This window comes from Typopeltis vanoorti, chromosome 25 (genome assembly GCF_054136105.1).
Source record: "Typopeltis vanoorti isolate ZY-2024b chromosome 25, IOZ_Tvanoo_1.0, whole genome shotgun sequence".
Classification (NCBI taxonomy): domain Eukaryota; kingdom Metazoa; phylum Arthropoda; class Arachnida; order Uropygi; family Thelyphonidae; genus Typopeltis; species Typopeltis vanoorti.
The window spans coordinates 3,703,773-3,721,505 of record NC_143573.1 but is presented as its reverse complement, the minus strand read 5'-3'; the positions used below and the strand labels follow the sequence as shown (position 1 = coordinate 3,721,505).

Sequence of the window (17,733 nt, the reverse complement as noted above, 5' to 3'; positions counted from 1 at the left end):
CCGCCTACAGCACTGCCCACTGGCTGCTACATTGGCATGTGGCGCCACTCGCTGCAGATTGGTAACATAAAATTTCTCATAAATGTAAAAAAATCGTGTTAACTGATTAATCACTCACTTAAAGCAGGAAATAGTATCGTTTCACTCAATCACTCTGATTATTGTGCATATCGAATTCGCGTTAAGCAAGCAAGATTTTCCTATACAGATATTTCGTACTGAAAATAACAGTGTATCATTAGTGTGCAGAAACAAGCAAATCGACCGAACGGGAATACAAGATACATACAGCATTTGGTGGTTTTCCAATTAAAAACTGTTGCCACGTGCTAGAAATTAATATTAAATAATATTATTAAAAACTATTTCTGATGGTTACATAAGATAAGAATCTCTCAAAATTTTGGGAGAGAGATAATCGTTTCGCTTCATCTTTACGTCTTCTCGAGAAGCTCGTCTTCTTCTATGGAGATGACAAGCTTCATCCCTGGGTACTGTGTTTAGTGTCGATACTATATTGTGCCTGACCAGACTTTTGAGGTTTCATGTATTCGATATAATATTGATATTCATTAATTCTTTTTTTCCACAGAAATGGCCTCTGCCCAAAGTATGTTAGATTGCATTCACAAGATATCTGGTAAATGCCATCTAATGATGGAGGTGACAGTTAAGAAATTTTGTTGATAGGAAAATATTTGGGAATGAGATGATAAAGGATTGTAACCCTGCAGTCTGTTGAAGAACCCCGAGGTGTTGGAATATAGTCTGGATTTGATTAGGGTTGTAACCATTAAATTCCATTAACATTTTGATAGTGAGACGTTCTTGTTTTAAACTTGAGGGAGAGAGAAGCACACATTATGTGCTCTATTAATTATAGACTTGATAACACCAATTTTTTAAGAGGTGTGATGAGCAGACTTTTGATGAATGTATCTGCCAGCAATAAACACTGGTTGATAAATTATCAGAGGCTGTGCGCATACGAAGGATGTCCAAGAATGGTAATCTACCAGCCTTTTCCTTTTCCATGGTGAACATGTGGGTGAAGGTTATTGATCTGTTGTAGGAAAGGTAAGTTCATTTTCAACTTTTTCAAGTTCACTTTAAATGGCTCAGAAAATACAACATGCTGTTTTACCAAAGAAGAAATGAAAGCTGCTTTGCTTAAATGGCATCCAACTACTGTTGGACCAGATAATATCTATTGCAAGATGGTCAAATATCTGTCAGCATCATCCGTGGATCATCAACTGTTGTACCTTTATAACAGAATTTTCTGTGAGAGCATATTTTGAGATACCTGTCAGAATGTAATTATTATTACAGTTTCTAAGCCAGGGGAAGATATGAAATCTCCAAATAACTACTATCCAATTGCTCTGACTTGCTGCTTGTGCTAGATTCTAGAAAAAATGGTTAAGTCTTATCTTTTATAGTTTCTGGAGAGAAACAACATTTTTTTCCAGAACACAGTTTGTCTTTCAAAAATGTCATTCTACTACTGATCATCTAGTCCAGCTGGAGGCATCCATTAGGAGATACCTTACTAAAACCAAGCATCTAGTATCGGTTTTCTTCGATATGGTAAAAGCATACAACACTGCTTGGAGAACTAAAAACCTGCAAATTTTGGTCTTAGACGTCTTTTTATCAAGAACTTTTAATCTAAGCAAATCTTCCAAGTGTATAAATAAAGATAGTGTAAATGATCTATATATATGGTAAAAGATGTTAATTGTTTTTAAAATTTTAAAAACAAACCATCTGTGGAGTATGATAAAATCTGCTTGAGAAAATAGGGCTCACACAGATTGTGAATACAACTACAATAATAACTGTGCTCATTCATGAAAGGACAGTCAATTAAAATATGATGAATGGTAAACTTTTTACACTTTTCATTGATTGTTTACAACTAATTTTTATCCATTTTTATATACTTGTTTTTGTATACTTTTTAAAAATACAATTATATAATTTTTATATTTATTTATTTCATATTTTATTATTATTTTTTTAACTTATATATTGCTATGATCATTTACTTGCACAGTATGACTGCAGTTGACCTTGTGCCATAAAACAACCAACCAACCAGATTTTTAATCTGGCGCTAAATGTATTAAAATAATGAACTTACTGTTGTATAATCTTTCATGTTGCTGATGTACAGAACATCATCCATGTATCTACTGTAATAAGAGATGCCAGTGGATGGGGAGGGGTATGAATTGCATTTCTATATGGAAAGAAAAAGTTCAGTACCAAAATAGCTTTTTCCAATACAAATTTAACCTAAATGTTTTTCATCGTTTCCTCATTTGTTGCTACATAATTGATATCACTGGCTATGTCTGTCAACATTTTAGAGCCAGTCTCAAATGTGTGTTGAGAATTTTTATGATTATTTTGAATGTTTTTACCCTCAGCATTTCTTCATAATGGCACCAAAGAAACTTTACCATTAGAAAATATGAATGAAAATTATCATGTATTGTTGCTAAATAAATAATAATGTATTACTGATAAAATGTACATTTTTTTTTCTTTGTGTCTAAGAGACTGACAAGCATACTAATATGTAAGTATTTAACATATTTGCTTCAAAGTAAAAATTAGCCATAACAATATTTTATCATTTGATGAGGTCTGAGAATGAACACATGAAATATTAAGCAACCATGGTGCTATGCCTGACTAGCAAGATATTTGTGTGACTGATGTGCTAGCACAATTTTTTCAAGCCATGTCAGTCAAGTATGAATGTGCAACATTATTACGATCATATTTAGTTTGATATTGAAATCTGATATTTCAGATAATTGGAAATTCTGAGTAGAGTAGAGCAGTTGTTTCAGGCTGTGTTTATACTTCTTCTTTAACCTCTTTTTATCCATTGATGGATATAGCCCCCCCCCCCTTCACTTTCCAGTTCTGTATGTCTTTAGCCAGTGTCCACCATCTCATGTCAAACCTTTGTAGATCTTCTCATCTTGTTCTCTTGCAATCTTTCCTTCTCGTAGTATCCACCCATTACTTAATTTTGTCCACCTTTCATCTGGCAATCTGTTAATATGGCCAGTCTACATCTGTTTACATGCTTTACAACATTTAACAGTATCTTCTACTCCAGTCATATCTTCATATCTCTAATTCTAGTATTTCTTATTCTATCTCTTTTTGTTATGTGGAGTATTCTTCTCTCCAAGGCTCTTTAGGCCACAAGCAGTATACCTTTCTGTTTTTTAGTTGTGCCCATGTCTCACTTCCATTGGTAAATACTGGAATAATGCACATATTAAAGAGCTTTCTTCTTAGGCATATAGATAAATCTCCTAACAGATATCTTTATACAGCAAAAATGCTTTGTTGCCTTGTGTGGTATTTCTACTTATTTCTTTATTTTGTTTTTCCTTAAAACTAACCTTTAGTCCACAGTTTTAATATGATTATTTATTAAATTTAGTTCGGTTTGATCTGAATTTTTCATCAGTTTGGTTTTACTTAGATTAATCTTTAAACCTTTTTTCCTGCTTTCTTTATCAAGATTAGTTCGCATTTCCTGAGTTTCTTTATTTTTTTGCTAAAATAACAATGTCATATGCAAAATGCGATTGAGATTTTTTCCGTTGTTGCTACTTCTAGTAAAAGATAAAAGTAAATTTGTGAACATAGTGGTAGTCTTCAGCCTGTTTTTTTAAAACAAATTAGTCTGCCAAGTAATGTGAAACCACCCAAATTATCATGTCAAATTGAATAATTTTCTCTGCTTCCTTTTTCAGGTAAGATGTTTCCATCAAGAGGAGACCTTCATATTGCTCCTTTTAATGATGCTGCCTTATTTATGGAACAGTTAAATAAAGCTAACTTCTGGTGAGCATTTTTACCATTGATTGTCTTCTTAAACAATATTAACACAAAAAATGATCTGGTGACCTCCTTTGATTTGCACACCCAGTCTATTAATATTTCTATTTTGTATAATTGCTTTCTCTCTTTCATTGGTCTTCTTTTTTAGATATTTCTCAAAAATGTATTTGCACTTGTTAGATTTATTTTATCCATTCATACTCGTGTTATACCTGGATGCTCAATGGATGCAGACTGTATTAAAATTCAACATTTAGGGTCATTTCAAAAATCTGTCTTGTCATCTTAATTTTTGTTTCAAGCAGACTATTGACAGGTGAAGAATGATTCAAAAATCACTTATATAACACTAACTTCGCTCCACTCCAACTAGAGAGACTTCAATCAAATTTTAAATCTAGGATGTATTCTTGAATATGTCTGTATAATTCAGTTTTGATTTTGATCAGTTCATTTTTATATTTGCAAAATTTACAATAAACTAAAGGGATCACTTAGTGGTCAATGCTAGATAACTGGGAGGAGACATCCACATAGCCTTGTAAGCAATGTGTAGAACCAGCCAAGGCTTCCAGCTAAGTCATGAGTAAAAGTGGTACATTCTGGAGGCTATTGAAGAAGCTTAGAAATGGAGGAAAGAGTACTGTAAAAGGAATCAAAAATGATAATGATGACATGAAAACTAATAAGGATATCCTTAGTGTCTGGAGTAATTACTTTGAAAGACTTGAATGAACCAAGCAGTGACAGAACTGTACTAGAAAATTTTCAAGAGAAATGCAAACAGGAGTGCATATCAATACTTGAGTTAGAAAAAGCTGTCAAAAACTTGCAATGTGGAGAGGCAGCAAGAGTAGATGATATTTATTCATCTACTCTAGCTGCCTAGATTGCTAGAGAAAAAATGTTCAAAATACTACAAGTATGTGGTGTGAATGGGACATTGTACCAATTTTGATATTATACTCTTAAATAAATCCATTATAAGCCTGCAGTATTCCTTAACTAAATTGCATAACTGCTATAGCAAATTTTATTACTATTATTATACAGATACAGTATCTCCATGAGATCAGGACTCATCTTGAGAGATCCATTATTCACACAATACCTATCATATTCTCTCCATAAACTCACCTTTGAAGTATTCACAGCCACCTCTGGAAATCCATTCTATCCACTCGCAATCCTCCAAGCAAAAAACTCTAGTCTTAACACCCTTGATAACCACACTCTTACACAATTTCCTTGGATGATCTCTTCTTCTTTCCCTTTCTGCCATGTCTTGAAAAAATTCTTCAGTATTAATCCTATAAAATCCATTTAATAACTTATGTGCTTCTATCGTGTCTCTTCTTTTTCATCTATCAGTTTTGAAGCCTACACACCATCAATATATTCTGATAGGAAGTATTCCATAAACTTGCCACAATCTTTGTCTCTTGCTTCTCTCCACCACTTCATCCCCCATGGAATCTGAGTGTCCAGATCTGTGTGCAGTAGTCCAGATTCTACATTATTAAAGCCTTATATAAGGAAACAATAACCTCTCTATTCCTGCTTGTTAGTGTGTTCTTCAACAACCACATAATCTTATGTGCTGTTTTGGTTACAGTACGCCATCTAAACTTCAACTCTCTGTTCTCAAGCAATTCCCCAATTTCCTTGCCTCATCAGTTTCCTGCAGGTCAGTTTCATCAGTATAATACACAGCTTGTGATCTCTTCCTATAGTGCATCACCTTACACCTGGCTATATTAGACTGGCAGCGATTTACCTTTGCCCATACTGCTAGTCTTTTCAAGTCTTTCTGCAGAATCGCCTTCATTCACCATTGCTCTTCCCAGTTTAGCATCATCAGCAAACAACTCAGTATTTCCTGTCTTATATTGTTAATATACAAATTAAATAACAGAGGACCAAGTACCGAGCGAGTGGGTTTACCTGGTCACTTGCCTTCTCCTCAACTCAGCTCCTCCATGAACCACTCATCAGCCACCCTCTAATCCAAATCACCAAATTCATCTCCATCACCATTTGTTTCAATTTATGCAAGAAAGTTCTATGTAGAATCTTTTTATTAACATAAAATAAATTAAAATTAGCATATTGCTCACATACTTTTTTGAATTCTATAAATTTGTCAGAAAAATCTCAAAAAAAAAAAAAAAAGCAACTAAAGTAACTCAGTAGAAATATCGGCATAGTTGGAACAATCCAAAATATAAGGCATATTAAAAAAAAAAAAAAAAAGACCGAACTTTTGCTATAAAGACTCTTGTTCATTTTATAACATTTTAAGTATTGTCCATTTCACAGTAGTCCCCTCTACTGGCAATATACCATTCCCGACATTTCTTCCATTGTTGGAATGCACTTTCTGTGATGGCATGCAGTTCTCTTGTCTCATTTTCCTGAATCACCTCTATGGTTTTGAAACGACATCCTTTCAAAGTGATTTTAAGTTTGGGAAACAGGAACAGGTCTGCTGCAGCTAAGTCTGGAGAATAGGGTGGATGGGGCACAACAGATGTCTGATGTTGCACCACAACAACACATTGTAATGGGCAACATCCAAGTCTGTTTTCCCACAATTCAAGCCTTTTCCTGGACACAGCATCCTTCAAACGGGGAAAAAACTTCCTGGTACAACTCTTTACCATCTGACCACGTGATACAAATTCATAATGGACAATGCCTTTCCAATCAAAATACACAACCAACATCACCTTGATCTTTGACTGACTCATCCATCGACACTTAAACCACTCATAGCACTATAATAAATTTAGTTTAATTCTTTATCCAAGTGTGAGCAAACAAAGTTTGCGCCTGAAAGTATCTTCAGGACTGGGTTAAGGTAGTACAACACCAGGGCAACTCGTTGCAAAGGTGGAGCAACCTACCAACACTCCTATCTCAGTATCTCCTATAATGCAAAACACATCTCCTTGCGGATATGTCTAATGTTATGCATTAAGGGAAGGGCCACTACCCAGACTAGTTTCGACCTTTATTGGGGTCTCTTCAGTGGGAGCCAGGCCCAAGTGGAGATATCAGGCAGAAGCATTAGCAGGTCATCTCCACCTATAGGAATTGCCAATTGGTGTGCCACCATTTTTTAATAATTTACTCTGGATTTAGAGAAAGATGTTGAAAGTATATTTTTCACTTGGTTAGAGTAAAATAAACTTTCAACATCTTTCTCTAAATCCAGAGTAAATTATTAAAAAAGGGTGGCACACCAATTGGCAATTCCTATAGGTGGAGATGACCTGCTAATGCTTCTGCCTGATATCTCCACTTGGGCCTGGCTCCCACTGAAGAAACCTCAATAAAGTTCGAAACTAGTCTGGGTAGTGGTCCTTCCCTTAATGCATAACATTAGACATATCCGCAAGGAGATGTGTTTTGCATTATAAGAGATACTGAGATAGGAGTGTTGGTAGGTTGCTCCACCTTTGCAACGAGTTTTCCTGGTGTTGAACCACCTTAACCCAGTCCTGAAGATACTTTCAGGCGCAAACTTTGTTTGCTCACACTTGGATAAAGGATTAAACTAAATTTATTATACTCTAACCAAGTGAAAAATAAACTTTCAACACTCATAGCACTGCATTTGGCTGATAAATGCATTATAAGAGATACTGAGATAGGAGTGTTGGTAGGTTGCTCCACCTTTGCAACGAGTTTTCCTGGTGTTGAACCACCTTAACCCAGTCCTGAAGATACTTTCAGGCGCAAACTTTGTTTGCTCACACTTGGATAAAGGATTAAACTAAATTTATTATACTCTAACCAAGTGAAAAATAAACTTTCAACACTCATAGCACTGCATTTGGCTGATACAGTCCTCCCCCTTATGCTTGGTTAAGCAACTGAAATGTCTCTGTAAAATTTTTACCAAGTTTGCAGCAAAATTTCACACATACACATTGTTCTGCAGCTCTTTCATTGTTACTAATCAGATGAACAGCTTGTGCATGTGCTCAGCAGATGTAACTTGACAACTAATGCTCATAGCAGAATGAGGAAAATGGCAGTTTGTTGTCAAAACCCACTAGGTGTGCTCAATAGCCGCAGCATGCTCTCTCTGCCGGTTGGCACTCTATTAAAAAAAGTTCGGTTTTTTTTTTAATACACACCTAATATTACAGCAAATAAGTGTTAAAAACCTGATAATCCAAAATATATTCGGTTGTATGAGGGCTCCAGAAATACGATTGAAATCTACTGGTCAGTCATAAAATAAATTTACTCACCCATAGTATGAATTGTGCCGACCTGGTTGGCCGAGTGGTTAGCATGTCCGCTTTCCAGCCAAGAGGCTGCGGGTTTGAATCCTGCCGTGGACATGGATGTTTGTGATTGTCCTACAAACTTTATGTGGAAAGGGAATCTGCAACCCTACAACTTCTTCTAGCAGAAGACATCATTGCCAAAACCATGTGAGGTACGGCAGTAACCATACGGCGTCTACAGATGTCAAATGTGAAATTTTTAGTATGAATTGTGGGCAAGTAAATTTTTTTTACTTGCCCAAAGAAAACACCTTTAATAAAATTAAAAACAGCCAGATTCAAATCAGGTGCAATAATCTGAAAGATCCATCATGTTTCTCTTTAATTTTTCAACTAGTGCATTGCTTTTATCCTGACATGTTACATATACTTCTGTTAACACTGCATGCTGACCATATTCATTCTTTCACAACAAGAAGAGCTTGCTCATTTCATGCTCTTAACTATCACAGTACACCACAGCTGAATTTTCAAGACTAACTATGTAAACAAATAATGGATGAGTTTCTGTTCATCTGAAATTTCTGTCTAGAGAAGCCTCACCACTGGAGTCTAATTTCCTTAACCAATTTTTCTTTAAAGATATCTGACAAATTATTTATATCATTTTGATACTGTTCTACTAACTGGGTCTATGAAGCTTTTGAAGTCAGTAAACAGTTTATGGAATTTAGCTTTTATAATAGGCCATATTAAAAAGGCACCTCAGATATTCACACATTTTAGAATCCATCTTTCTTTGGAAAGCAGTGGTATGTTTCCTGGGTAATTTCTGGCCAACTATGTCACAACACTTTTTTTTTTTTTGTTATAATTGAATGTCCCATGTTAAACGGTTACACTTTAAAAAGGCTTTGAAAACCTTGTAGTAATCTGGAAGTTCTATCAACAGTCCCAGAATATTTTTATACATTACAGAATGCAACTTTGTCTTGGTAGCACAACGACTTGAATTTCTCACACCATTGATCTCAATTGTTTTTAATAGATTACACAACAGAACACTTTTCTCCAATGTTTTAGTATATTCTGATCCCATACCTTTGCCTTTAGTTTTACACTTCACAAAATTAAAAGGTGTAGTTTGCATTTCTTTTCATTTATTTTTCATAATGAAGGGTTCCAGAATTTATCCATAAAAATAATTTAATAAGAAAGACAAATAATAAATTACTAATTATAATGAAGAGCCAAAGGCTTCAATTCGGCGACATGAACTTATTTAAGTTAAGGGATATTATATCCCATATTGTTTCTTAGCCGAATAAGAAACTCAAAGAGTTTCATGCCGAATATAGAAACTATATAAAGTTCGGCGATTCCAAGCGTAAGCAAATACCTGGATAGTGCAGCACCTGACCCTTGAAGGTAGTGCAAGCTGAGGCAACTCATAGAAAGGGTGGAGTAAGCTCCGATCACTATTCTTGATATTTACCCATAATGTGAACTTAACTCCTAGGAGCTGTATTATATTTAATAAGTAATTTAATAGGACACCTCTTGGCAATTCTCACAGAAGGGATGTAAGTTCTGTTTGCTACAAACTTGGTATTAACTAGGTCTACCTACTCACTGATGAGACCTCAAAAAAGGTCGAAACCGGTCTGGGTAGTGACCTTCTCTCATAATGTTGAACAATAATACAGCTCCTAGGAGTTGTATCTGCAGATGCATGGTCAGACGGAAATAATGTTGCCTATTGCCATAGACTGGAATTACTTCGTATTTTGGAAACAGCAGCAAGTATATGTTTAGAGTATATTGGTGCAAACGTTTAGCAGGAACAAATAGTCTATGAATGAAATTAACTTATAAATTAATTACATAAGATAGTATCTCCTGGTTCAAAATAAAACTTTTTTTTTTATTTCTTGATTGAATAAATTAATAGAAAATGAGATGTTTTAAATTAAAAATGTGTAAATTAGGTGAAAAAAATAAGCTAATACATTTTGAATGCATTTAGAACAAGACTGAAAATTCACTCACCACTTGTCTCTGATAATTTGCCTGTGTGGAGTAGCTTTCTGGAACCCTTGATATATTTGAGTACTGTGAATCATCTTTTACATAGCACCACATAAGAACAAAATAAATTATGCAATTTATTAAGCAACTGATATTTTGCTTTATTCAAACATTTTCAGAGTACAAAAGTGCACTATTGCAGAACACAGAACATTACAATTAAAAATTATAATGCCTTATTTCCTCTGTGCAGCACAGTTTTAACATTGTAATACTAGGCACTACAGTTCACATTTCACTAACCTGGGATGAATATACAAGAAATTATATTCTTTCAATCCATAACCCAGGTATAAGCAAACTGAGTTTGCATGTGAAGTAACTTCATGACCAGGCTACTTGTATATAGAGGCTGTTGACTTCACATCAATTGCCTTAGTATCCCATAGCACAAAACACACTTCCTTTTTGCCATGTATGTTGCTGTGCATTATGGTATGGGGGTCACTATCCAGATTGCTTTCGTTCTTTATGGAGATCTCATCTTTGTGAGACCAGACTCAGAAATAGACAAGAAATGTAATTTCTTCATCATCATCATCATCATGCATATCAAGGATTTAGGCCTAGCGTGGCCTGTTCTTGCCTTAGAAGTCATCGTTTAAGAGGACGTCCTGGTTTTCTTTTTCCTAATGGCTTGTACTTTAAGGCTTGTTTTGGTAATCTTTCTATTTTCGTTCTTTGAACGTGTTCCATCCATTTATGTTTATATTTTTTAATTTTTTCTATTACTGATTCTTGGTTTAATTCTTTCATAATTTCTTTGTTTCTTTTGTGATCAAATAGAGTATACTTTGCAATTTTTTCTCATAAACTTCATTTCTGCTGTTATTAATATTTGTCTGTCTTTTTGTTTTATGGTCCACATTTCACTTCGATACAATAAGACTGGCAGGGCTAATGTATTGTGTACTTTTAGTCTGGTTTGTTTTTGACCTAGGTTTGGTTTAAATATGAAGTTAATTACACCTTTTTTTTTTTAAATATTTTGCAATTTTTATATCTTTTTCATTTTCATATGTTATCATACATCCTAAATGAATTCACCTGTTCTAAGATCTTTTATCTATTACTATCTTAGTTCTTGCTGGATCTTGTCCTTTAAAGGCCATAGTTTTCAATTTTTCTGTTGATATTATCATACCATAATCTTTGGCTATCTCATTTAGATCTAAAATAGCTTTCTGTAAGTTATCTTCAGAATTTGTAATTATTATTTGGTCGTCAGCAAAAAGGAGAGTGTTTAAGTTCACATTTGGAGAAAGTTTAATACCTTGATGGGAATTTTTATTCCATTTTATTATTTCATTTAGGTAAATATTAACAAGAGTTGCTGAGAAGGGACATCCCTGTCGGACCCCTTGGTTTATCTCTCTTATGTATGATAGCTCATGATTTAATCTTATTTGTATTTGATTATTTTCATATATAATTATGATAGCTTTTAGAATATTATTTGGTATTTGTCTTTCTTTTAATATGTTAAATAAATGCTTCTTTTAACTTGGTCAAATGCTTTTTCCAAGTCAATAAATGCAATATGTGTTTTTAAATTGTATTCTCTTCTTTTCTCTATTATTAACTTTAGGCAAAAGGCCAGGTATATACATGATTGTCCTTTTCTAAATCTATTCTGTACTTCTAACATAAAGTTTTCAGAGTATTTCATTAGTTTGCTATTTAAAATTCTGCTATGTATTTTGTAACAGGAATTTAGTATACTTATTCCTCTATAGTTTTTAGGGTCATCTCTACTACCTATTTTAAAGATAGGAACCACAATTGCTTTTTTCCATTCTATTGGAGGGTTACCAGTTGAATAAATTTTATTTTAAAATAATAGGAGTCTTTCTTTCAATCTTGTTCCTCCATATTTATATAGTTCTGAACCTAACTTATCTTCTTCAGGTGATTTTCCGTTGTTTCTTTCAGGCTGATTTCTAATTCTTCTTCAGTTATTTCATTTTCATTAAATGTTTGCTTGTCTTTTTTAAAATATTTATCTGTCCACAATTCTGTGTAGAAATTTAGAAATTCTTCTAATTTCAATTCAGTGTTTAATTTTGTTTTCTTTAGTATCTGCATTTAAGTGTTTTCAAAATCTTATATACATTGGGTCTTATTTTATATAAACCAACCTATCATTATCTCTGGTGTGGTAAGAACTTGCATACGGAAGTGTATAAACAAACCTGCTATACTCTGCAAGGAGCAGCATGGGTTTACTAAAGGAATGTCATGTCTTGTAGGTGCTTAAGGGTCAAAGCTGTATAACTGAGAGGAGACCTCCACATAGCCTTTAAAGGAATGTGGAGAACTGACCAGGGCTTCTGACTTAATGTCCAATCCTCACCTTCTTGTGGTGCACCCTGTTGAGTATCTACCTGGATACTTTAGCCAAACAAATTGTATTCTTATTGGCTTAAACCAAAACATAAATGATGATACAACATGACAAAATTTCATGCTGGCTGGGACATGGCCCAGTTAAACAAAGTCTCTGTTGTTTTCACCAGGGCAAACAGCAAAAAGTCAGCTACTAGAACAAATCTTAAAACACACCCCAACTCAACATCACCAGAGTTAAAGATTGGTACTATCAACATAAGAAATCTGAATGGCAAAGAAATGGAGTTTACTTATCTAATTCCTCAGCTAACTCAGATTGACATAACAGGGGGTGACTGAAACCAAAAACTGGTGAGATCTTTCTAAGCAATAAATACAAAATGTTATATTTGGGCAATGACAGTCAAGGAAAAGAAGAAGTTGCCATAGTATTCAACACTAAATATGAGGCTAATCTTCTTGAATGGCAGGCAGTCTCAAGTAGTGATGTGAGAAAATATCAGAATGGGGAACTGGACAATGAGACTTATTTGTGCCACAGAAGGTTCTACTAAGGTAAAAGTGGAGGAATTTTTTGAGGTTTTAGAGAAAGCAACTGACACAATGAAAACGGAAAAGTTGGTCCTTGTTGGGGGGATCTAAATAGCAGAGTAGGAAATGATTGTCAGACATACAAAAATATTTTGGGAAAATTTGGAGAAAAGCTAATAATAATGGCAAATACCTTTTGGATTTCTGCTCAGGACATGGACTGGTTATTACTAACACCATGTTCCAACATAAAAATGTGCCCAAATTCACATGGAGAGAAGAGACAAGGAATAAGAAAAGTCTCATTGACTATGTTATTGTCGATAGTGACGTTTTCTCCCTGGTGCAGAACACCAAAGTGTACAGAGGATTTGAAATTGGAAGTGATCACTATTTAGTCTTGAGCAGGATAAAATTGAATTTCATTTTGAAAAGAATAACATGTAAGAAAGTTTTAAAGCAAATAAAAGTTCAGCAGCTATCAGATGTGAACTGTAGACAAAAATTTACAAAGATTATTGAAGAAAAAATGAAAAAGTTTGAGAACAGGAACCAAACCTTGGAGATTCAGTGGCAATCCCTGAAAAAAACATTGGTTCAGCCATAGAGGCATGTGGTGAGGTTGTGTGCAAGGATAGAAAAATTAGAACTCCATGGTGGACACAGGAAGTTAAAGAGGAATTGAAAAGAAGAAAGTATATCAAAAGTTCCTTTCAAATAAGTCAGCTTGTGCTGTTAAAGAATACAGAGACAAGTGTAAGAAAGTCAAACGGTGTGTAAAACTAGCTAAACAAAAGTCATGGGAAGACTTTGGTAAGAACATAGAAAATTAATTTCAAGAAGGTGGCAAGATATTCTGGAGGTTGTTGAAGAGGGACACAGTCTACTGGGCGACGGAATAAAAGATCAAATATGCAATTCTATTGATCTATTACCAGGTAAAAATGAGTTAAAAGAACGGTATAAACATAAAATTTGAAAAATCTCGCTTATAATTAAGTTTATTTAAGTTTATTTTTATGTATTTTATTGTTTAGTTAGGTTAGGTTGGATTAGTTTAGTTAGGTTAGGTTGGATTAGTTTAGTTAGGTTATTTGAAAACTCTCGCTTATAATCAAGTTTATTTTAAGTTTAAGTTTAATTTTAAGTTTATTTTTATTGCGTAATTAGGTAAGGTAAGGTTAGGTTATTTGAAAAATCTCACTTATAATTAAGTTTATTTCAATTTAAGTTTATTTTTATTGTGTAGTTAGTTTAGGTTAGATTACTAGAAATTAAACTATAAATTATGTTTGTTAATTACAAAATAACATTACTAAATGAATTAAAAAACTGTATTTTTATTGTTTTCTTTATTTTAATATTGTGCAATTATAACTTTTCATTTTTAAATCATTTTCGGAGCACTCTTTTTAACCATCTCTTTCTTAAATGATCCCACAAATTTTGGTATATGATATAAACGAAAATATATAATAATAAATATTTATTAACTACTACAATAGCCAAGAGGCTATTTTTATCGGTCTGGGTAGTGACCTTCCCTCATAATGTAAAACAGTGATACATCTCCTAGGAGCTGTGTTTTACATTATGAGAAAATATTAAGGGCAGTGATCGAAACTTGCTCCACCTTTGCTTCGAGTTGCCCTAGTGTTGTACTACCAGGTGTTGACTTACACTTGGACTCGCCGAACATTATTCGGCTTGAAACTCTTAGATTTGGATCTTCGAATTTCTTATTCGGCTTTAAAATAATGAGGGATTTATTATCCCCTTAACTTTATTTATTAACTAGCTGACTCATTTTTTGTATTGGAAATTTCAATATGACTATATAATTTGTAATTCTACACAGTAAAAATAAACATAATTATAACTGAGATATTTCGAATTTTATGTTTATACCATTCTTTTAACTCATTTGTCAAAATATATTATTTAAGTTTATCTGGTAATAGATCAACAGAATAGAATTGGATATTTGATCTTTTATTCCGTTACCCAGTTGACCGTCGCCCGGTTGTCCATTGTCCAGTTGTCGTGTACCCGTCGAAGAAGCTCAGAAATGGAGAAAGAGTGTTGTAAACGGAATTAGAGATAAGATAAAGGTGACATGAAAACTGGAGAAAAAGATATCCTTGAACTATGGAGTAATTACTTAGAAGAATTGCTAAATGAAACAATCAGTGATAGCACAGTGGTAAAAAACACTCAACAGGCATACAGTCAAGAATACATATCCATACTTGAATCCAGAAATGTGGAAAGGCAGTTGAAGTAGATGATATTCAACCAGAAATGCTGAAGTATGGAGGTTTAAAAAATCTTAGTGGTTGCACTGCAATGTTCAGAAGGCCTGGACAGAGGGATGAATTCCCGATGATTGGAGTAGAGCTCTCATAGTACCATATATGAAAAGGGAAATAAAACTGAATGTAAGAATTACAGAGATATTTCTCCACCGAGTGTTCCTGGTAAGACTTATGCAAGTCTACTTGAGAAACGCTTGTAGAGGATTATGGAAGAGAAGTTTGGTGAAGAACAACTTGGATTCAGGCCAAATAGAGGCTGTCAATATCAGATTTTCACTTTGCGACAGATAGTTGAGAAATCATGGAAATATAACAGAAATCTCTATTTAAGTTTTGTAGATCTGGAAAAGGCATATGACAAGGTGCCAAGAAAGAAGCTATTCAGTACGCCCACAGTTATATGGTGTCAATGGGGCATTATATCAAGCAATACTTAGTCTTTATTTGAGTTGTAAGTCAGCATTTAGAATTGAAGGAAGTGCAGGAAGATGGTTTAATGTTAAATCTGGTGTGAGACAAGGATGTACATTATCCCTTCTGTTATTCATTGTCTATATGGATCAAATTATGAAGGAAAGTAGTATTAAACCTGATATCAAAATTGGAGATGTTATTGTCAGCCCTTTGCTTTATGCAGATGATGTTATACTTCTAAATAAATCTGCTACAAGTCTACAAGATTCCCTGACTAAATTGAGTAGCTGTTGGAATAGATATGGTATGAAGGTCAGCAATAACAAGATGAAGACAATGAAAATAGGCAGAAGCATTGAAAATGTCAACTGCATTGTGATCGGAGAACCTATGGAATAAGTAAAACATTTCAGCTACTCAGGAACGATTTTTAGTGAAGATGGTAAATTAAATATGGAAATAGACAACAGAATTATGCAAAGTTGGTATGGTAGGAAGTCAATTGAATAAATTTATATGGAATAAGAGAGAAATTAGTCGGAACACTAAATTAACTGTATACAAGATAGTGTTCAAACCAGTTTTAACTTATGGATCTGAGAGCTGGGTCAGAAGTAAAACACTTGACCAAAGACTAGAGACTGCAGATATGAGTCCTGAGAAAGATTAAGGGCACCAACAGATGGCATCAATGGCATATTAAAAATGAGAATATTAGGAAGGTACTTGACTGTGAATCTAAATAGGCTCAAATGATTTGATTTGAATAGGCTCAAAATTTGGGCAAACAAAAATGGCTGTCAGTTTAAGGTAGTAAGTGTAAAGTTATGCACTTTGGTGTGATGAGATTACTAGAGGCATGTTATATTAGCAGAGTTATGCTAGAAGAAAATGAAAAGGCTAAGGATCTTGTTATAAGTGTGAATAGGAAGTTCAAAGGTTACGTAGCAAAAGTTGCAGATGCAACTGAGAAGATAATTCTAATGTTGAAGAGAACCTTGGTATGTAAAGAAGTCAATCGCCTCCTTATAAGGCCTTGATAAGACTGCACCTGGGTTATTGTGTGCCGATTTGGTCTCTCACGTTCCAAGGGGGATAAAGAAGCTATAGAAAGGATGCAAAGAAGAGTTATAAAGATTATATCCAGTTTATGGGATTTTGATTATGAATACAGATTGAGTATTTCGATTACAGACTCTGATTAACAGGAGAAAGAGGGGTGATATGATAGAGGTCTGTAATTTCATAATAGGTGTTATAGGATATTATCTTATGGAAAGATTGGTGCCATTCTTGCTCACAGCAGATCAAAAATGCACTCGCATGAAAATCTCTGAACAGTACTTAGAGCATTTTAACAAGAATAAAACTGATTTTGTGTCGATTTATTACTATGGGTGAGACTTGGATTCACCATTACACACCAGAATCCAAACTGCGAAAACAGTAGACAGAAGCTGGTTGTTCAGCGCCACAGATGACAAAGTCGGTTCCATCAGCAGGGAAGGTCATGGCATCGGTGTTTTGGGATGCTAAAGGCATTTTGTTTATTAATTATATTGAAAAGGGTAAAACATTAACCGGGAAATATTATTCCGATTTTTTAACCAGACTAGACGAAAAAATTTGTGAGAAAAGACCCAGTTTGCAGAAGAAAAAAGTCATCTTTCATCAGGACAATGCACCTGCCCACAAAGATGTTTTGGCAATGGGAAAATTAAGGGATCTGCACTATGAATCTATTGGAATCTATGAAAATATTGGAACATCCACCCTATTCCCCAGATTTGGCACTCTCTGACTTCTATCTCTTCCTCGCTGGTCAGCATTTTTCTTCGAATCAAGAGGTGATTGCAGCCTGTAGAGGGATATTTTGCTGATCTTACTGAGAACCACTACAGGGACGGGATAATGGCGCT

General features: G+C 34.3%; 1 protein-coding gene across 1 annotated transcript in view; it reads left to right on the top strand.

Moving 5' to 3' along the window:
• Positions 1–17,733, top strand: part of Art4 (arginine methyltransferase 4) — a 327,729-nt gene that overhangs the window by 155,203 nt on the left and 154,793 nt on the right. Inside the window, 1 exon segment of the mRNA XM_090414215.1 lies at positions 3,789–3,879. Coding sequence (XP_090270341.1) covers positions 3,789–3,879 — 91 coding nt within the window.